General features: G+C 40.8%; 2 protein-coding genes across 2 annotated transcripts; one reads left to right on the forward strand and one right to left on the reverse strand.

The window, feature by feature from the left end:
• The first annotated feature begins 435 nt into the window (after positions 1-435).
• firrm (fignl1 interacting regulator of recombination and mitosis) lies at positions 436-11,824 on the forward strand. The gene is made up of 25 exons (XM_074668212.1): positions 436-636; positions 844-974; positions 1,216-1,256; positions 1,364-1,452; positions 1,566-1,670; positions 1,789-1,929; positions 2,104-2,266; positions 2,368-2,452; positions 2,546-2,684; positions 2,989-3,078; positions 3,220-3,284; positions 3,394-3,542; positions 3,981-4,110; positions 4,251-4,437; positions 5,171-5,253; positions 5,449-5,500; positions 6,002-6,091; positions 7,354-7,539; positions 8,214-8,333; positions 8,418-8,513; positions 8,602-8,715; positions 9,124-9,228; positions 10,655-10,735; positions 10,823-10,972; positions 11,511-11,824. Exons 2-25 carry the CDS (start codon positions 880-882, stop codon positions 11,718-11,720), a joined length of 2,766 nt encoding a protein of 921 aa, XP_074524313.1. The 5' UTR covers positions 436-636; positions 844-879; the 3' UTR covers positions 11,721-11,824.
• A 244-nt stretch (positions 11,825-12,068) lies between these two features.
• On the reverse strand, positions 12,069-20,548 carry scyl3 (SCY1-like, kinase-like 3). Its single transcript, XM_074668213.1, has 14 exons — positions 20,254-20,548; positions 19,935-20,119; positions 19,332-19,517; positions 19,031-19,144; positions 18,813-18,869; positions 18,630-18,732; positions 17,897-18,008; positions 17,730-17,807; positions 17,321-17,460; positions 16,982-17,169; positions 16,713-16,884; positions 14,995-15,165; positions 14,096-14,916; positions 12,069-12,717 (listed from the first exon to the last, which is right to left on the reverse strand). Exons 2-14 carry the CDS (start codon positions 20,097-20,099, stop codon positions 12,661-12,663), a joined length of 2,364 nt encoding a protein of 787 aa, XP_074524314.1. The 5' UTR covers positions 20,100-20,119; positions 20,254-20,548; the 3' UTR covers positions 12,069-12,660.
• Positions 20,549-21,092: the final 544 nt, after the last annotated feature.

The following is a 21,092-nucleotide window of genomic DNA, read 5'->3' on the forward strand; positions in this document are numbered from 1 at the left end:
TGCTTCGATTGAGCCAATCAGAGACAAGTACCATGGTCCAGCCCATTCCGGTTTCCTGAAATTTATTCTGATCGGTGATTTTTTTTTTTTCTTTTTTGATCTGTGATCCTGAAATGTTCACTGAAATGCCATTATTTGTTTAAATTAAGTTTTGTTTTGGTGTTTTGTTTTTTTGTGTTTTGTGACATGTATTTTGCGCTAATTTAAATATTTTGGGCCAAAAGTGAAGAAATAGGTCCGCTCATCTCGAGAACAAAAAAAAAAAAATCTTCATGGCAGCTCATTGCTGCAGGGAAACTGCGGACTTGGCAGCCCTGAAGCTTGGTTGTAGCGTTGTTATTCTCAACGCTTTGGATTGACAGAATTCGTTCATTGGTTTAAAACTTTGCAGCCAGACTTCTCAACCAATCACAATGAAGCATCATTAGTCGCGTCTCCCATTACGTCATATCCGAATCAAACAGCGGCGCGCGATATGTTATTCCGTAGTAAACCATCAGCTCTCCACTCTTATCCTTTTTTGAGTCGCAGATTTTGAAAAAAGAATATAACTGGATGATAACTTGCAAAGAAACCAACTTACAGGAGCTGTTGTGTGACATTATGATCCCAAGCAGAGGGAAAGGTGCATTTACGGTAGGGTGCTGTACTCCAAACATCAACGTAACCCTGCCAGAGTTAAATGTTGCTATAGCCTAACGTTAGCTATCAGTTAAAACAAAGTCTTATTCAAGTCAAATCCGTTTTGGGATGAAAACAGATGATGAAGATAGCCTGAGTAAGGTATCGGTCTTTTTGAGTGACTCACTTTGTGTTGATGTTATGCAACCATCTCCTGGACAGTAATTCCCCTGCCCTCCTCCGGTGACTGCTGTCATCATGTCCCAGACCAACACGTCTCTGTTGGATGAGGTGGTACAGTGGAGTCAGGAAACCTGTCGCCAAAGGCTGAAGTCTGTCCTGCCAGAGCTCACCATATCCTTACCCGAACTCATCTTTTCTTGGGATTTTACGGCTCGTAGACCTAAAAATAGCAGTTGTTTCTGGTCAGAAAAACAATTTCAGTAAACCTTAAAAGTAGTCCTGGTAGTATGAAATTTGTGGAAAATCACCTTTTATATCTTAGTCTAAAATCTTTTGACCCTCTGTTGATTTTTCTTTATTCTTATCCTGTTGTGTTTATATTTTTTAATGTTTTTTCTTTGACCCTGTACACTCATTGCATCATAAGTCAGAGAGCTGGGATGATCATATACGTAAGTTTCCTCATTTTACATTCATTGATTATACAACTCGCTTGCTAATTTTCATCCAGTTCTCGCTGTCCAAGTATTAACTGTCTAAAAACACAACATTTCTGCAGGTATTCTGAAGATAATTACAGACATGTTCCTCCCTCATATCGGCTTGTCAGAGCTTGAAGATGAGTGCTTCTCTCAGATCCTACCGAAGGTAAACAATGTGATGGGTGTGTCGTGACTGTGGGACTTACTTTTTAAAAACTTTTGTTGTTTTGCACAAAGTAGTTTCAGTTCACTGTCCTCATCTGTCTCAAATGTCTGCAGGCTGTGACGATGTTTGATTGCATGTTGAAAGAGATCTTGGACCAGGTTGGGGAGCTGTCAAGTCAAAACACAGAGCTGCGTGCCTTACTAAGGAACATTCTGCAGGTACTCCAAAGTCTTACTGTAAAGACTGTTGATATTATTGTGCTTTAATAAATAACTTAGTTGTGGTTTATTTGAATGAAAATTGGATTAAAAGAACCCTTTTGTTTGTCTGTTTTAGGCAATGATGCAGATAATTGATGCACTATCCACTTGTGTGCGCCATATTGGTACATTTGAAGAAGCTCCTTACCTCAATGCAATCCGCTCATTACCAACTTGTATTCTCAAAGTCCTCAAGGAAACCTTTCATCACTGCAAGGTTGGTCTATTTAATGTTCAATGATATTAGATTTCACGTTCTTGAAATTTGGAAACTTGGCTGAAAGGGTCACATTTTGAGGATGTTCATTTTAAGTTGCAGATTTTAAAAATGTTAATCTATTTAGCAGTGCACTTGAGCAGTTTCTTTTAATGTCTTATATCTTGTCATCAGGAGAGTGAGGTAGTCTACTGTGGTCGCCTGTCACTGGTGGCCGATTTACTACAGGGACTCTTTAAAGAGGCCTACTCCCTCCAAAAGGGTCTGTTGGAGCTGCTGGATAGGATCTCCCTGGACAGCAGTGCCTCAGAGGAAGAGGTCTCATATATCGTCACAGGTCCGTCTCAACTTGTGACAGCATCTATGACTGATTCACTGCCACATCACTGGTACAGTTTTAGTTTTCTCATTAATTCAATGTATTTTCATCTTCCTCAGTGATTCACAGCCTCCTGGATATCTGCTCTATCATTTCAAACCTGGACATAGCACTGCATGCAAACACATGGAAATTCCTCATAAAGTAAGAAAAGCATTATATCTTGTGCTAGATGACTCAAATTGTTGCAAGAGTTGGATGAATGAATGAAAATAATGTCTTGTGTTCAATACTTAGACAGAGTCTGAAGTACCAGTCGTTGGTTGAGGAATATCTGCACCACGGAGACATCAGCAGTAGCCTCTGTGACAACCTGTTAGCATCCTTCCATAACTGTGTAGATCTGGCTGAACAGATGAAACATGCTGGGCTGCAGGTAGGGAGGCTCTGATTTGTTTGCAACAATCAATCATTTACAGATGATGCAGATTTTGTTTCATGGGAAATTATTAATTCTATTAAGATGTATGTTATGTTCCTTTAACTTCTTGAGTTTTTAGACTTTTGGTTAAAGTATGTCTCTGTGGTACTTAGCAATAGAGATTTGATGCACACTTATTAAATACATGTAAACGCTACAGCCAAAGAAGAACTAGATCCTCACCATTGTAAAAATGTTAGCATTTACTTGACTGTGGATGTGTACTCACCCTCTTTTACGCTGTTTTGTCCTTTTGAAGGAGGCGACACAGAGTGCAGAATACAAGCTTTTCCAGAAATCTTCCAAGATGTGTAGATTTTTTGCCAACACTTTAGTTCACTACCTCAAGGTACAAAATATACCAGTTTTGTCATTATTTTACTCAACTGTTAATGCCCATTTTTATTATTTTTCAGCTGTTGGATAGTCTGTTTTTCCAAATCCTGAGTTGCAAAAACTAACTTCCGTAATTTGTTTTATATTTTGACAGGAATTCAAGCATTTTCTGACCAAATTTTGCAGTGGTTTTTATCAACTCTATCTCCAGATAATTAGGTAAGTATGATTTTGCTGGGGTCAAAAGCCTGTTTGGGGTTGGGATTTTTCCTGATTTTGTTAAAGTGGTCACGTTTTATGGAAACTCAGAGTAGTATCTGTCTTTCAGTAAGTTTCCTCCCAGCTTATGTGCTCCAACACTACCCTTGGTTCTGTCAGAGGAGCTGAAGGCTGCGGCACTTATTCCCATGGAGGCTCTCCTGCTCCAGCTGCTGCCACTGAGGGCTTTTGCAGAAATCGTCCTCCAGAAAGACCTGCGTGAGTAAAAAGCATTGACCTCTGTTGGTTCTTATCAGATGCTTTGCCACAGTGTATGGATAGCAAACTGTACCCTGGTTCTCTATATGTATACTTTAATGTACACAATACTAACAAAAACTAATAAATGTGTATTTTTTATCTTTTTATTTTTCCTTTTACTTACACAACTTTCTATAAATGTGAAAACATGTTCATACTCTAACACTCTCATGCACAAAATTCTCCACAAATTTACCCAAACATCATCCTGTCTACCCTCTTAAAAATAAAAAAATAAATCTGTGGCTTTTACATTGTGCTTTTGATGTCATGTCCTGCTTCCTGAAGCCTCTCCCCACACCCTTGGTTCATCAGGAAAGACACCAGGAAAATTTGAATGTATAGATTAAAAAGGCTACAGATATATGTGATGATTCTTGTCTTGGCTGCCTGCAGGGCTAAGTCCTGAACATGAGCTTCCTCAGTGTCTTCTGCTGGTGAATGTCCTGGGTCAGCTGGCCTACCAACCAGAGGAAGTGTTGAAGCTTTGGTACACCGGCAGCCAGTTCTCAGAAGACACACCACGGTCAGAAGCCCACACTTTCATTTTCTCTTTTCTTGATGATTGCATCAAACTTACCAAAAATATCAGCCGCTACGCTACAGTTTGTACTGTTCAGTTGTGTACTTTGGCTGGTTGAAAGAATTTATCTCGTCTCCCTCCAGGCTTCCTCTCTACCAGGCTTTGTTCAGTAGTTTCAGGCGCTGCTACATAGAACGTCAGGCACCAGTGCTGCTGCCAGGGGTGATGATGAAGGGTCAGGCCCAGGTCAACGTGACACTGCACCAGCACATCTGTGTGCAGCTCTGTTCAAATGTGGCTGCTCTTCCTCATACGTACTTCCCTGTACTGGTGAGATCTACATTAATACCACATATACTGTGTCATAAGCTGCCTACTTTTCCAAAACCCAACAGCTCTTATGTAGCAGTGCACAAGCTTTCCATATGACCTGCTGGACTGATTATAGCACAGCTGTCTGCTTGAGTTTTAATGAAGAAGTTTATAACAGACAGAGAGACAGAGTTTGTTTAAATTGTAAGTGTAGAGCTTGAGAGTCAACGGTCTGATCTTAAAACAGCAGAGTTATCATGGAGGTTTTTCCATGATTTGATTGTAATGTACTCTTCTCATGTCACTCATGAACCTGACTTGACCTCAAACTGTAAATGGTGCTTTCCATGATTTAAAAAATCACTCACAAAGTGCTTTCACAAACATCAATGTTTTTGTTGGAAAGGTTTGGACATGACGGCAAACATTTAGTCAAAGTGTTTTATTTATTGCACTACTGTAAATTAGAAATGAAGGATTTATACACAGAGATGTGGAAAAGGGTGTGCGAATCAGAAGTGGAACGTGACTCTAGTGTAGCTCTTGTGTTCTCTGATTTGTGTATTTTGGATCTCGATTCCAGCCAAGGCTGTGTTTTGTTTCGAGATTTCCCTTCATTCGATGCAAGTTATTCTTTCACTTTTATTTTTATCTTCACTATTCACTTCATGCCGTATTGGTATTTGCTTTTAGCAAGACTCCCTCCTCCTTTCTGTCTGACTTCCCCTCTCTTTTATCTGTCTTTTTCCAGGAGCACTGTTTGTTTGATGCTTTACTTCAGGCTGACACTCAGACAGCTCTACTGGCAACCGATGTGTGGTGTTTTACTGCGCGGTAAGACTGTACTCACATGAACCACTTGTATCAAAATGTACGGTATAAAGCTTAACATGAAGGAAAGTATACAGTCTGCATCAGTCTCCCACAGTGTACTGCTGACTAAATACAGTACTTTTAAACTCATTAAGGAAGCTCAGTCACCCTCTTGATTTTCTCGTCTCTGCCTGTTTTGTCTCATTATTTTTGCAGGTACGGGACAGCAGAACTTTGTCTTCATCATGTCCTCCTCATTGCTCAGCTGGTGGGTATAAACCAAGAAAACAAAGTACCTTTGAGAGACATTTCTTCTTTGTTTCAGTTTAACAGACAGAGAGGTTACAACCTTCATTACTTTGTGTATTTTGCACATTAAGTTTACTGAATCTAATCTGGTGGCATTTTGGCTCAGACACCACAAGGTCATGGATTTTTCTCCACGTCTGTGACCTTTTTATCAAGCTCTCCCCAAAATAGCTCCTAATCCTCCTAATCCCTGGAGAAGTATGGGGTCCTGCCTGTGGACTGTGGCACCCCAACAGAGGTGACAATTAGTGTTGTTGGACCTTTTGGACACCTTTTCATAACTCGTAGCCTCGTTATGTCGTCGGATTGAGCTGCATTCCACTCCGGTTTTCATACCCCACTATCTGTCCTCTGCTTTTCTTCCATCTTCATGTCCCGCCGCTTTGACTCCCCCTGAGTCTTCACACTGATGCTCACACTGTTCCTCACCTCCTCTCTGCTTCTGCTTTTTCCCCTTCAGGCTAAAGCTTGCACTGGCGAGTGTCAGGAGTCGTTCCACCTGGGCCTGCTGCTCAAACGCATGGTTTTCCTTATGACACCAAACCACCAGGTTAGAAAACCTAATATAAGTGTTTTTTTTAAATTTATAAATAACTACATTATCTCTGAAGTACAACAAAGTCATCAGTTTTGTTTTGAAATTAGTCTTCTCTGATGGAGCATTACGGTCACATTAAGGATAAAAAAAGAGAGATATCCAGGATAAAGTCTTCATTAGGGAAAGACCGATTATCGGCTGGGCCGATTATCGGGGCCGATATTTGGCATTTTTAGGCATATCGGCATCAGCCTTTTTTTTATCTGTCGATAAGAAACAAATGTAAAACTGCGTTGTTGCGGCTCTGATGCAGCCGCTCGGCTGTCTGCAGTCTGACTCAGTCCCCAGCACTGTCCCACCCACAGTATCATCTGATTGGTTACAAGCAGAGTCATGGCTTGGGAAACAGCCAATCAGCAGTGCAGTTATTATAGTTATTGCAGTTACATTGAAATTTACTTTCTTTATTTACTGTAGAAAACTTTAGATATTTATTTTTTTTAGGTTTTCATTTAACTTTATAAAACATGCTGCTAAGCCTGGGAGCTGTTTAATAAACTCGTGCTTAAAGGTTTTTTAATGAAGTTGAGTGTTGGAGTTTGTATTGTTCAAAATTTTGACACTGATGTTTGCAATTAGACTGCAAATTAATATCTGCTTCAAATATCGGTTATCAGCCTCCTTGACTACAAATAGTGTTATCGTATCGGTCTGGAAAAATCCATATCGGTCTATCTTTAGTCTTAGTACCACAATAATAAACATTGAGAAAAGAGGAAAAAAGGGGAATATTCACATAAAGAAGTGCGTAAGATATTTGTTGCAACTTTATGAGAATAAATGTGTAAATTTACAAGCATACAGATATAACTAAATGAGGATAAAGGGAGCTGTTTAGTTGTATAGTTGAGCTGTATAGTTGTAAATTTACAAGAACAAAGCTTTTATTTCTGAAAATTTGTAAAAAAACAAAAAACAAAACATATCTATATTTCTTTCTGTAAATTATAAGGCTCTTTCATTTTTATTAGTTTTCTTACATTTTGGAAAAGTAAACATCTAAAATCCTTTGATTGCAACCAAATTTATGTCTTTACATATTTTAACACATTTCATTATTTAAATTTGTGACAAATAGTAACCACTTTTTTTTTACAAATACATTTAACTGCACAAAAATAATTTCCTGACATGGCAAGGCCAAGTAACTGTAATCAGAATAAAAGATGAATGCTGAAAACATGGTTATTTGTGTTTTTGTATGTCACTTTCAGATGGAGCTGGTGACACGTTTCCCACCATCTGAGCTGGAAAACCTCCCCGTGTGGCGACATGTTCTCCTCAGAGCTCTGTCCACTGAGGCTGGTCAGCGGGTGGAAACAGACGTCATCAGCCTCACTCAGAACGCTCTGAGCGACTGGCAGAGCGGAGGGTGCAAACTGGGACAAGTGAACAAAGTGGTGAGGGTCATAACAGAGATGCATCCATCTTTCCAATTGAAATTATCTCAATCAGTCGGTGCTGGTCACAGCATCCTGATCCTGGACCTTCTCAGGCAGTGTTATTTTAGTCAAGACAAGAAAACCTAAAATAAATCTCAAAAGAAAGGACGAGGCATTTGCGTAGTTTGTGGCCTTGTGCAAGTAAAAGTAGGAGTACACATATGACGATTATCTGTGTCAAGTGATTTCAAGGTCTTAGATAAGCTTGTTCTCAGGGTTGAGTCCTGAGGGTACAGATAGGATTGTGTTTTGCTGGTGTATAAAATCTTTGAGCCAACAATTGTCACAATACTGAGGCCACTTTCTCCTCTGACCTCACATGGAGGGTTTTAAGTGTTGACGGTAACATCCTTGACTCTGCTCCCTTTCCATAACAATGGAAATAATTTGAAAGTACAACACCGGTGTTGTGCTTCACATGGGTCTCAAAAAATATCAGGTACATCCTCAAATTTGTGAACATCCATCTTCTCTGTCAGAGCGCTGAGGTCGTGTAGCATGTCAGCAGCCAGATCTGTGCCAGATTTATTAAATGCAAAAGAAGAAAAAAACAATGCGAGGAAGCAGGGCGGTGATGTTTGAAATGGAAAATATCCATCAGTAATGTTTTTAAAAGTCACCTCTGTGTCCAGAATACGGCGCTATTATCCCTCCTGGCTGTGGTTGGAGGGCAGTCATCACCTGAGGAGCAGTGTATGTTGTCCTTGGTGAAGATAGTCACACAGCTGTGGTTACGAATAAGTCCAGAACAGGTGAGATTCACAAACACACCTGATGAAAACAGCCAGATGTATTAAAAAGGCACGACTTTCACCAGTGTAACTGTTAAACTGCAGGTGCTGACCCAGCCTGTGCTCCAGCGAACTCTGCAGCTGCTCCTCTCATTATCGGCCATTTTAGTAAAAGATATCGAACATCAAGTCATTCTGCAGGTATGTTGTCATCATTCTGTGGTTGAATGCAAAATCATCAGGTATGGAAATGAGAATACGATGTTTGACCAGTGTTTGTGTGATTCAGGCTCTGATGTGTGTGGAGACTGTGGTGTCCCAGAAGTGTGCAGATCAGTTGCTGTTGGCTGCTCTGGAGTTTCTCGCCTCCCTGGGGAAGATCTCCTTTCCTCCTGACAATCAGGTGAACTGGAAATGAGAATCTTATCTTTAGCTTCTTTGGAGGGGGAACTGTTATCAAGCTTAATAGATGTTAACAGATGTAATCTTCATCATTGTTATTATTCAACGTAGTGTTCACACCCTCTGGGTTTTTGCAGCTCTTTATCAGCTTCATTTCTCAAGATTAGAGCTGCTTGTTTTTTAGCATCTTGTGGTGTCCTTTTCAAATGAAATACGTTATCTGTTATTGCAAAGACTAAATGAATATTTTATTTATTTAATGTAAGTTTTCTTGTCCCTGATCATTGATAAACTTGTAATATGTTACAAACCTTGAGCTGGAGGGGAAAAAATAACTGAAACTCTGGTTCAGACACATGATATTCCTCATTAAGGTTTTCTCATATCCACCTTCTTTTCCGTTCCACAGAGTCAGATTCTGCCGAGGCTAAGCAGTCTGTTTGGAGTGTTGTTGTCAGACAGATACTGGCTACTACACCAGCACGCCCTGGAGGCCTTTTCTCACTTTGCAGAGGTATGGTGAGAACTCATTAATGAACACACTGGCCTTCATTTATCAATCTTGCGTGAGAATTGGCTGATCTGGGTGTAAAAATGAGCTCACAGCAACGTTCACATGTGATTTATGAAATGTGCATCCCAGGGCCAATCACAGCGCACGCCTGATCAGCTGTTGATAAATGTGGCAGCTAAAAACAATCGTTATTTACATAACATGCCCCTGAATATTCAAGGTTCAGCTGGCTGAACCCACAGAATTTACAACATGGAGGGAAAAAAGGAACTTCTCCATGCCGGTAATCGAGAACGCCATAGCAACAGATGTAGAGAGGCAATGACGCCGCTTTGTTTGGCAGTCAGGAAAATTGAGCGGATCAGAAAAAACTCACCTGCAAGGAAATCACTGCAGTGATTCAGCAGCGTGGATGTGACAGTAAAATACAGCAGAGTTTTAAATATCTAATTTACACATCCTTTGTTTATACCTTGATTAATTAATCCGTGTTGTCTGACTGTTAGAAGCAACAATATTATTAATTGTTTCCGTTCAGGTCCAGAAATGTGGAAAGTTTTCTCTTTAAAATGTGTTTGAGCCCTGAGAGAAGCTGCAGACTCCAGCCTGAACCTGTCACAGACTGAGGAGGGAGCGGAGCTGAAGTGTGTTGATCATGTGAAATTACGCACAGGTAGACCAGAGTTTTACGATTATTCGTACCACGAGACGAGCTCATAGGTTGTGATCCCAAGTAAATGAACGTCCTTTGTTATGGTATTGTCACTTTTTTCGCACACAGTTCATGTTTATATGATAATATTGTGAGGAGTGAAATAATCTTCACAGTAAATCCTGTAATCAATACAGCTTCCTTAAAAAATCCGGGCTAAAAGTTTGATTCAGCGTCGTCGGAATGTTCTCTGCGGAGACTTTATCATGGAAGTGGGAGTGTATTAAAAACTGGTAACAGCCTCTCTCTCTCTTTTTTTTTAAAGTAAACCGATAGAGGAAAGCATTTTTTTAAATCAGCCGACAGCGCGCGCTGCTCTTTTATAGAGAAGTATTTTGTAGATTGGTGGAAGAAGAGTAAAATGTTAGAAACATTCTTGGTGTCATATCTAATTCAAGGATCTAAATATTAATCTAAACAACAGTTTTTATTTCTGAAAATGTTCTGCCCTCATATGATCTAATTCTCCTCCACTGATAAATTTCCCTCGCTGCACCGCACTCCCCACTGACATGAAACTTGTGTACACAAACTCAGACCTAGCGTGGGATTTGGGCGCACCTGACGCCCATGGTCAGATTGATATATGTAGATCTGTGCGTGGAAATGAGCGTACACCCATTTTTCAGGAGTACGCACATTTGATAAATGAGGGCCAGTGTTCTTTGGTTCATACCTTATCAGAAACATAACCCTCCCTTTTTATTTATCAAGATAACAACCCACGAAGAAGTCATTTCCCAGAGTTTGAGTGAAGAAGAGACCAAGACTAAAGTCGTAAACTACTTAAGCAAGGTAAGTGTTATAAACACAGTGGTGGTAATGATGACGATAATCAACTATTGTGAAAGAGGAGGATATGAAGGCTGTGTACTGTTGCAGACGGTGAGTTCACAGGAAGATGAGGAGTCACGGCTGCAGAGGCTAAAGCTGCAGACCGCTGTTATTGAGCAACACAACGAGAGGCTGCAGAACGACACAGTGGAAAATTCCTCAAACAAAGTGGCTGCTCCAGCTGCTGCAGATCCAGAGGTGAGTTTTATCATCAATTAAACTCAAGTTTCAAAGTGAGAGACGCAAACATCAGTGTGAAGCAGAGCTGTGTATGTGCAGATTCAGAAAGCCTGAGTGGCTCCTGGGCTGGACAACACCTCCTCCTAGTGTCCAAGTACCACATTTACACTTTTAGTTCTGCGCATATTTTATCACACCATGTCACTTGATAGATGACTGAAAACACTTTAAAGCGACAGTTGTGTGTGGCTGAAATAACAGGCAAGATTTCCAGATGTCGTGAGTCAGAATGAGCAGACCTTTCCTCAACTCTGATGACCCAGATCTGTTGGGTGTAGGTTTGCAGTCATCAGATCTGACAAATTTAGCAACACTGGTCAAAACTTAAACCATCACAAAAGCTGTGTTAATTAGTAATTTTAGCAAAATACTTCAGTGAAGCTTCTTGTCCAGTCAGACAGTCAGATTTGTATCCCTGCCTGTCTTTCCCCTCCACCCAGTCGTATGAATGTGAGGATTTCATTTAACTTTTCTCTTTGGTTCTTCTTCCTGTCAGCCATGTTCAAAGAGGGCTCGACAGGAGACCAGTGCAGAGGAGGAGTACAGCCGTTACATCCAGACAGCTGAGAGTGCTTTGAAAGCCCTCCAGGCTCTTATCGGGGGTCAGGCCAACACAGCTGCACCACCTCCACAGTGGCTGGAATCAAGACTGCAAGAGCTTCAGACCCTCATCACTAACATTAGGACAGCTCCACACACCATCTAGCTGCTCCTGGTGGATTGAGGCTCCAGATTATTTACTGTAAGGAAATATGTTTCATGACTCTGGGGCTGTAGATATCTGTGTTTTTTGATTGCCTTTTTTAAATTCCTGTGGTCAGTTATGATAAGTATAATTGTCAATTAAACGATTTAAAAAAATCTAACCTTTCATTGTCTCTTTCTTTCCTCTCAATTTACTGCTCTATCCACTGACCGATCCTCAAGCCAAAACAGTAGCAGTCTACCAACTAAACTAACTTATGCTGTAAAAACTTCTGTATATTCCCATATTGAATAAAGCCTATTACTATCTGCTTGTTTAAAAATGTCCAAAGAAGTTTTCAATGTCAGAAGAAATGTAAATTTAATCAATCTGAGGACAGAGCAGGATCTTATTTGATACAATAAAATCTTTACTTTAACCAGCAACAAAAGCTACCAATAAATTATTTAATTCCTAGTTCACATTCATTCAAAGTGCAAGCTGTCTGTAAATCAACCCTGACACTTTCTGGAGGACTTTCATCCTGCCAAAAAGTATAACTTGATCTTCATACCATAATTGAATTTGGCACATAAAACAAAGTAAAATTCAAAGAAGCAGTTAAAAACAGGATGACGTGATGATGAACTATGAGTAGATCTTTGTTCATCCCGAGGTGAATGTTGTTATAAGTTGGCAAAAAAAAATTAAGAATGGCTCCATTTGTCCCAGTCCAGCACAAACTTAAATGTGTCGCATCCTTCCAGTTGAAATTGAATTTACCTTTATGAACAGACCTGTGACTAAAGTCTGGGAATGAACAGCATAGGATATTAATATGGGTCCATCATGATTCGGTGAAATCAGAGCAGTCTGATGTAGAACTGATGCCTCCAGATGTGGTGAAACTTAACAGTTTGAGTTTAAAAGTAGTCTTTTGCTTCAGATGAATTGAAGAACATCACCAGGCGTTCTCATCCTCCCAGTTCAGGTCATCTCCCCAGCCTTCTGCCTCAGTCTGTTAAAAATCAAGCATATTGGTAAACTTGTAAATGCAGAGATAACTCCCTTCAGTAAAATTACCTAAACCAGGGTGCCTGCAGGGTCTTAAAAAGTACTAAAAGTTGATAAATCAGTTGTGGGAAAATTAAGGCCCTTAAAAAGTATTAAAAAGTCTTAATCGTGATGTTATGAGGTATTAAATTTTATTGGTATTCAAGCTTTGACTCCAAACGTATCCATGATTATTTATTTTCCGCCTTGCGACTGTTACAAACTATCTGATTCGCCAGACAGACAATTCCATATATCCGCCACAGAAACAGTCCACCTGGTTGGAAAATGTTTTCAGGGTCTGAACCTTCAAAAATAACTCCACAAGATTTGACGATCATTCTGCTCGTCATACTCATCACAGACCAGCGTGAGGATCTGGAAAAAGCTTTAGCATCTCAAAATATTTCTCTCTAGATCATAAGAGTTTCTTAAGCCTCCTGAGAAAATGACTCAGACTTTTGAGAACCTGGGATCTTGGATTCTTATGATTTAGAGAAAGCTTCCCCTGATCTCAGTTGTTTTGGAACAAATTTTCTTTGTTCAAATCACCTTTTTACTGGATACAATGCGATGAGATAAGGTGTTTATCAATACAGTTACGTAGCACTGTTGTTTGAGATGTGACAACAAGCAAAGTTGTAATTTTGTGAGGCGCGGGCTATACGTAGCACTGGCAGCCCAACATATCCGTAGGCTAATGTGACAACAAACTCAGTTTGTACAGTAGTTTAGTAGCCATATGTTACACTGATAGAAAGCAAGTTTATTTCTGCAAGTTAGCCTTGAATAACTGCTGCTACTTTTTGTGGGAAAGGGAATGTCAATCAACCTGTCTTTAGTTTCATTTATTCTTTCAAGCTTTATGCAAACTTCTGTCAAAGATCCGTTGCTAACAACAGCTTAAAGTCGCGGTAAGGTCTTAAAACTTTTTGAAAGGTTTTTTAAAAAGTCTTAAAAAAGTATTGGATTTAACCTCAGGATTTCAGCATATACCCTGTAAACCTTTACGTGGGAACACAAACATTTAGTTGAAGTTTTAAAATAAAAAACTTAAAACAGCTTTTGATGTGTTGCTGTAATTTATTCTATAAAAAACATATCTGCTCTACTGTAAAATCGACAAAGTATCTGCCTGATTTCCAGATATTTCCTTCATATCCTGTTTGTCAAAGTTGTTTTTATTTTCCTCCCTGGGCCTCAGACTTTTTAAAATGAAAACAGATGATTCAACCAAGCTCATAACTCACTAACATGCTGCCTGTGTTAGAGGTATGAGATCAAATACTGTTTCACATTTAACGACATCAAAGAGGCAGAAAAAAATATCTCGGAGCACTCACCTCAGTCAGGTTGGCAGCTGCAAACTTGGCAGTGAGTGTTTCAGTATTGATGGATGGGTCAATCTGCAGAGATTGTGTATTTTCTGAAGCAGCCGTGGAGAGTCCACTAACGCTGTCGAGTGTCTCATCTAGCGGCAGCATAGCTGAAGAGGGCAGTTTGATGTCCGGCACCATGTCTGCAAACAAATCCAGCTCTGGGTCCTGCTCTATCTTTTTCTTCACTTTAATAGTAAACTCCTCCCCCAGACTTCCTATCCCACCGTTTTTCGGTGGCACTGTAGGTTTGGACTTGGGGTTTAATGGTGTTTCTTTGTCTATTTGAGCCCAGTTATCATCCCATGAGGAAGTGGTTATGCTCTGTGTGGATTGTCTCAGTGTTGAGGTCAGTTTGAGGGGTTTAGAGGAACCCAGTCTCAGTGCTTCAGGTGTGTGTTTCAAAGTAGCAGCAGAGCTCTCTCTGGGTGGTGTCAGTATGACCGGCTCTGGTAAAGCAGCTGTGGGGGACAGATCTGATGTAGGAGCTGTGGGGGACAGATCTGAGGTGGGTTCAGGGTCCTCGAAGTCATCCCACGGCTCCTCTTCCATGCTAGGTTTTGAGAGAGACAATCCTCTGCCGACTGGATCTTCTCTCTCTGAGGCCTGGATGTGGATCTGGACCGGCTGTCCATCTCTATTCTCAGCCTCCTCAGGGTCACTCCAGTCGGGCCAGTCTTCAGCTGGGTGCTCTAGTCTTTTAGCCTGCTCTGGATTGTATGACAGGGGCTCTGTCTCTCTGACCTGATGAAAACCATTCAAAGGCAGCGACATCTGTCTGCAAATGTCTGCAAAACAAAACAAAAGATGATGGACTTAGCTCTGGGAACAACAACGTCAAACTGAACGGAATCAACATTTATTACCTGATTTTGGTGGAGGAGGGTAACTTTTTGGAGTCTCCTTAATGCCAGCAAGGCTTTCCATGTGAGTCAGGACCAGACCTTCAGTCCCTATCTGCTTGGGGAACATAGATGAGCCTTTTGAGGGCTGGGCCATCTGAGGGTGAGAGCTTCCCACTATATGGACAGGTGAAGCTGAAAAAAAAGGTAACATTAGAAAATATACAGCTGTATTTGACTTTTTGTAAACCTTCACATAAGCATCAGTTTTCTTGTCTTGATCTTTGTTTAAACCCTCATATATCACACATTGCTCTTTAAAGTTAGCTTGATTGTGCAAATATGAATGATGGAATCCAAAAGTGACATCCTGATATTCTGGTTTGAAACGTTTAACTGAAAATACCTGTTTGTTTAACCTTGATGCTAAGATTACCCCACTCAACAGACACACACATTCCAACTGTCAGCCCAACCTGTCCTGTTCTCTTTAGCTGATCAAGAATACGACTTAAAGTGTTAAGAATCTACCATAACGCTGCAGTACAACTGTGATACTAGAAATGGGAATTGATAAGATTTTGTCAATACCGATGCCCTAATCGATTCTGCTTATCGATCTGATTCTTTATAGATTCTCTTATCAATTCCTGTTGTGAATTTTCTTGGTACAAAAAGTAGCTTTACAGGTTTTCTGTGTCAACAACTTTTATACTGTAAGTGAATAAAATGTAATTGGTCCCTGAGTCTGGATATTTCTGGGCATAATTAAACAGAAACAGGTAAAAATTGCACACAATTTGACGTTGATGTTCTGTGCTGTAATATATTAACAATTAAAGAAGGCCATCTAGTGTCTCAAAGTGGTTATAGCAATGGTTTAAGTTGTTTGGAAGCTTTCTGTAGTTATGGAGTCAGCCATGAGCCTTTCAACTGCCTGTTAGCTTTTGACATTTGAAATTCTCAGTATTTTTTTACAAAGCGTTTATGTGATATGTTTCTGTGATGAAAGTTGAAATTCTATTCTGAAGCTGGAGTTATACTGATGTATGCTAACTGCTAGCATATCAATTCAATTTCGCATATGTGTTTGCATTGAGCTTGCTCCATTTTGTTATTTTGGTAAATAAGGTGATTGATACCATATCAAATGAACTGAATATGAATCTCCTGAGAGAGTAATGTACATTTCTTTATGAAGTCAGTTCTTCAGTAAAACTTCAAGCTGAAAATCCTGAATCAGAGTTTTCTTGGGAAACATTATCTAACTGTTAAGCTAAGGTAGCTGCAGCAGACTAGTTGACATAAGGCCCGGCAGCTCCAGCACAATGTAAAGAATTGATAAGGGAATCGTTAAGCAAAAAAAGGCTGACGATATCGATGGACTGAAATATTTCTTATCGATTCTCAACAGGAACCGGATTTTGATTCCCATCCCTATGTAATACAGACCCAGAGAAGGGGACAGTCTCCCACAATGTGCATATCCTTCTATCTATTATCATTTTTTGTTTACATCAGAGAGCTGAATATGACAAAATTGCAGGAATCATTGCACTTTGGGTAAATATCAATGATTCTGAATTTAAAAAGTACAGCAGAATTTCTGCAGCACACACCTTTAGGTAGGTGTTTGTACTTGAATAATTGTCTTGATAAATGAATGTCTGCAGTTTTAGATGTGCCATCTTTATGGAGCAGCTTTCTTTGGTCTGTTGTCATCAATAGCCAGTGTAACTTACTCTCTGGGGTGACCTCTGTTGATCTGGTGAAGTTGGGCGTGGTGCGTTTAAAGACCTTGCTTCTCTCTCCACCGACAACAACTTGAGCCCCCAGCAGGGGAACCAACACAGCCAGACTCTGCAGCGTCATGGCAACCAGAGAGTCATTGGTGTCTCTCATTCCTAATAAAACCTGCAGCCAGACACAAAAACCATAGTGTAACTGTGGAATAGTAACATTTAAGAGTGACAACACGAGTGAAACTTCTGGCATCTTGTCAACACTCCACCTGAGGTAGGATCTGGTTTTTGAGTTCATCATGGGTAAAGAACTCAGCGTAGATGTGGATGTGTGCCAGCAATACGACCCGAACGTGTTCTTCGTTGACCTTGAAGAGCTTGAGAAGCTGGGGGATCACATGTTTACGGTAAAGAGACACAGACAGCAGGCATTCTTCACCACTACCTCCACTGGAATCTGTCCACAGAGACAAAGAGAAGGAGAATGACCTCCGTTTCACACAACAGTTACATCTGACAGGTGGAGTCTGAGTCTCTCTTTGATAGGGGATTTAAGATCAGAGGTATAATTAAAGTGGGAGAGAAAAGTCGTCTTAAAGCCAACCTACCCTTCTTTGGCCTTAATAGATGAGGCAAGAAGCTTTTGACAGCCATGGGCTCTGCAAAAACGAGGGAGTTGAGGAGTTTGGGGACAAGGCGTGCAGCTATTAGCTCTTCAGGGAGATTCTGGACCCGGTCTAGAAGAAACCTGCAAAAATAAAAAAATAAAAGAAACATAATAAGCATGTTGGGAGAATTATCCAGAGTCATCAAAGCTTCAACTGGGGAGTATGTAGGGCACATAATGTACTCCTGAATAGCATAATGCGCCCTGCATCTTGTGCCAACAGTAAAGCAAGCAAAAATAAATTTGCAAGAGAATAATATTTCACTTTGAGTCTGAAATTTACAGCTGCTGATATTTTGTTTAAAAGGTACAAACCTTGCAAATTACAAAAAGTACATTGACCAACTTACTTGAAAAATTCATTTTTTTCTTCTTCTGTCTTTAAGGTCAGGCTCTTCAGAAAGTTCATCACTTCCAGAAAGTCATTCCTGTTATCAGTTGAGATTAGATTGGTTTACTGAAAAAACATAAACAAAAAATGATGTAAAAAAAAAAAACTGAGTATAATCACACTCACCTAAAAAAGTCATGAGTCAGCAAGGAACTGAGTGGAGGTCGAGATGAGGGGTCAGAGTTCAGCGGGCCTATTTGCAGGGTTTTCTGCAGGCTATCAGACAGCTCCTGTGACACTGGAAACAGGAGAGGAAACTTTTAAGTGCATGTAATCATTGGTATTGTTTAAAAATACAGCTAAGGGAACTCTTAAGCCACGTTTCCACCAAGAAGTCCAGTTTGGAACGGGTTGGCACGGTAAGCTTGGTCTTGTTTGCGCTTTCACAGCCGACTGTGGTCCCTTGTGGTATAAGCTGGATGCCGACAGCTGCATGTAGTGTGACGCCATAGCAGCACGACACAGTGTACCCCGCCAACAAGCCCAATGAAGAAAAAAAATGTGGCACAGTAAACAAAGAGCAACGATGACAGACATGCAGCATTTCGTCCACTCTGTGATTGGCATGTGGCTCTTTAATTCAAAGTGCAATCAAGCTTTGTTTCAGAGAAGACTGTGTGCCGCGAGGGGAATTATAGCCGCTGTCGTACGGTAAATGACGATTCTACCGACCAATCACTGGTCTGCAGTGTTGTAGCTCCACCTTCCGAGAGCGGATCGGTTATTTGGGGATCCCGTGATAAGTCAGTGGAAACACCACAAAATGCCGTACCGACTCTGAGACAAACTGAACTGGACTGCTTGGTGGAGACACGGCTTTAATCAGGCTTTAAGATAATACAGATATCAGTTTACTCACCGTAACCACTGAGGAGAGAGAGGAGGCTCTCCACCATCACGCCAAAAGAGTAACAGTCCCGAGAGTGAGAGTTTTTATCCAGAAGCATTTTTAAGTCCTCAACCTGTCAAAGACATGTTTCATGAGAACTTCTGAATGCTGGTTGTATCTTTCATTTGTATTCACAGCTTTTAATCCTCTTACCTGCTCCTCAGGAGGAATGCAGCTGGCCTCTCTCACATTTTTCATGCTTGCTAGAAACTGAGGAGTAGAACATTTTAGACAAACAGTGATAATAATAAAAACAATATGCCCATGTCATAAAGTATATTTCATAGGTCAATTAACACTAATTGAACCATAGAAGAGAATAACTCCCACACAGACTACATTTTGTGATAATATACAAATCAGTCATTTACCTCAGGTGTTGCTTCAGAGAACTTACACACAGTCTCCATCCCTCCAAGTTTCCAATGACCATCTTCACTGACGAATACAGATGAGATGCAGACATTGTTGTGGCTTGATTTACCCTGGAGGTCAGACAGGCTGGTTAGGACCATTTATCCATGAGTCATGTCAGAAACTGAACAGTGCAGGAGCGCTGTGAGAGATGTAACTGCCTTAGTACCAACATTTGTTTAACATAAGTACGTAAAGATCACCTCCAGCTGGATAAAGTTCAGTGCAAGTCAACATAGTGCTCCTTTCAGTGCTCACCCTCTCATGTAGAAAGACCAGGGCCTGCAGGAGGTCATAGATTCCCGCACAGATTTCCTCTGGGGAAAGGCTCTCCAACAGCAATTCCAGGGGCTGCACACGCTCTGTCACCAGGTGGATGCCCCCATCCTGCACCGAGCAGGACAGGAAACGCAGCAGGCATGGGTGCCTCAGGGTTTTGAGGTGCTGCAGGAAATCAAAGTATTTGTTTATTTCACATAACCTCTTTGCACAGTAGTTCCAAAAACATGTGTAGAAACAAAATGTAACTAAATATTTAAAACCACTAATAAGCACTTAGCATCAAATACACACTACTATCAACAGAGCAGGTAAAGCTGTGGCCAGGTGCTAAGGACAGGCAGGGTGCTTCACCTCTGCAGAAAAACAGAACAGGTTTCCAGCACAATGCAAAGGATTAACCAGAGGATCTCCTGAGCATACAGAAGGTCCCCAGAGACTTAGCTCCACGTGGGCAGGGCACTCTAACGTGGAAAATAATTTAGCAACTACTATACCTACAATTGCTACTACTCATACTGTGGGGTATAAAAGTTATGACCAGTATAACAACTTATCAGGACAAGGATTCAAAGCCACTACCTTGGCTGCTTTGTTGACTTTGTCTTCGTTGCCCCGCTTGTGAACAAACACGGAAGCAGGCTTTCCATCCTGCAGCATTGCCGAGTACATAGTGAGTCCGGAGGGCAGGGTGAGGAGCGGCTCTTCCAGTGTGCAGCCCCGCACCGCACTGTTCTCCGCACCCATGGCCGCGAGTGTGGCTGGACCTGGGGGGCAAAGTGGAGGGTAAAGGGACGTTGACCATGCAAGCCAAGAGGCATATGACGCAACACAAGGCTGCAAAATATGTTGACACAAATATGTATATCCTTGTTGAATGGTACAGTCATCACTTAGTTACCTGTTTCCCTAGGTTGGATAAACCGCTGCTATGCAATAAGTTAGCTAGCTAGCGTTGTTAGTTGCCTAGCTGGCCAACCAACAGCGCTACGTTAGCCAGCTTGTCATTGCTACCGTTGTTGGCGACGCCTCTGACTTGAATCGACAGTTCAGCGAATGTTTCAAAAAATGTTATTCTGTCGAGAATTCTGCATAAAAGCACAGGTTAAATCCTCACTCCCTCCTTGACGAATCAACGATGCTAACGAACGCTGCGCTGTAAACACAAACTCTTCCGGTTATGGACGAAACCACAGAGCCAGGGAAACATTGCTCTGAAGAACCGCTCTAAAAGTTAATGGAGATAGTTTTGTCCTTTCTTGCCAAGTATATTGTTATTTTTCAACACGAACATCGCCAAAAGCTTAAAATAACTGTTAAAATCGTCTGTTTTAGGATAAAACAGATCAGAAACATCCCCACCCCCCGTAAGCGATTGGTTGCAACCGGAGTGGTGTGAGATAACGCAGGTACAGATGTGTAATGAGCATGACTCTTGTCAGACAACTGTAAAGCACGTTGTAAAATAATAATTTATTGACGATATTTGAGATATAAGATAATATTTTTTAATTTACATTCCCACGGTTCCCGCTGCAAAGACAAATCGTAAAATAAAACACACTTCAACACCAAACTGACACATTTCTTCTGTTTGTGACTTTTTGAAGAATACATTTTCAATAAAGTTTGATCAGCACAAGAGACACTGGAGACAGCTCTTGATATGATTTATTTCTGTTAAAATAAATTATAGCATATGGTCACTGGTAAATAGGTTTGAAAAGAAATAAGAGTTAT

This window comes from Halichoeres trimaculatus, unplaced genomic scaffold (genome assembly GCF_033239565.1).
Source record: "Halichoeres trimaculatus isolate MK-OKI-2021-1 unplaced genomic scaffold, fHalTri1.1 fHalTri1_scaffold_4, whole genome shotgun sequence".
In the NCBI taxonomy this organism is placed as follows: Eukaryota; Metazoa; Chordata; class Actinopteri; order Labriformes; family Labridae; genus Halichoeres; species Halichoeres trimaculatus.

What these genes read in the sequence shown, in the direction of transcription:
- firrm (XM_074668212.1), top strand. Translation starts at nt 880, where the DNA reads ATGTCCCAGACCAACACGTCTCTGTTGGATGAGGTGGTACAGTGGAGT. An exon ending in GGTCTCATATATCGTCACAG is followed by an intron (nt 2,267 to 2,367) that starts GTCCGTCTCAAC and finishes CATCTTCCTCAG; the next exon opens with TGATTCACAGCCTCCTGGAT. An exon ending in CAGCTGCTGCAGATCCAGAG is followed by an intron (nt 10,973 to 11,510) that starts GTGAGTTTTATC and finishes TCTTCCTGTCAG; the next exon opens with CCATGTTCAAAGAGGGCTCG.
- scyl3 (XM_074668213.1), bottom strand. Translation starts at nt 20,099, where the DNA reads ATGGGTGCGGAGAACAGTGCGGTGCGGGGCTGCACACTGGAAGAGCCG. An exon ending in TCTCTGAAGCAACACCTGAG is followed by an intron (nt 18,870 to 19,030) that starts GTAAATGACTGA and finishes TCTACTCCTCAG; the next exon opens with TTTCTAGCAAGCATGAAAAA. An exon ending in CTGACTCATGACTTTTTTAG is followed by an intron (nt 17,808 to 17,896) that starts GTGAGTGTGATT and finishes AACTGATAACAG; the next exon opens with GAATGACTTTCTGGAAGTGA.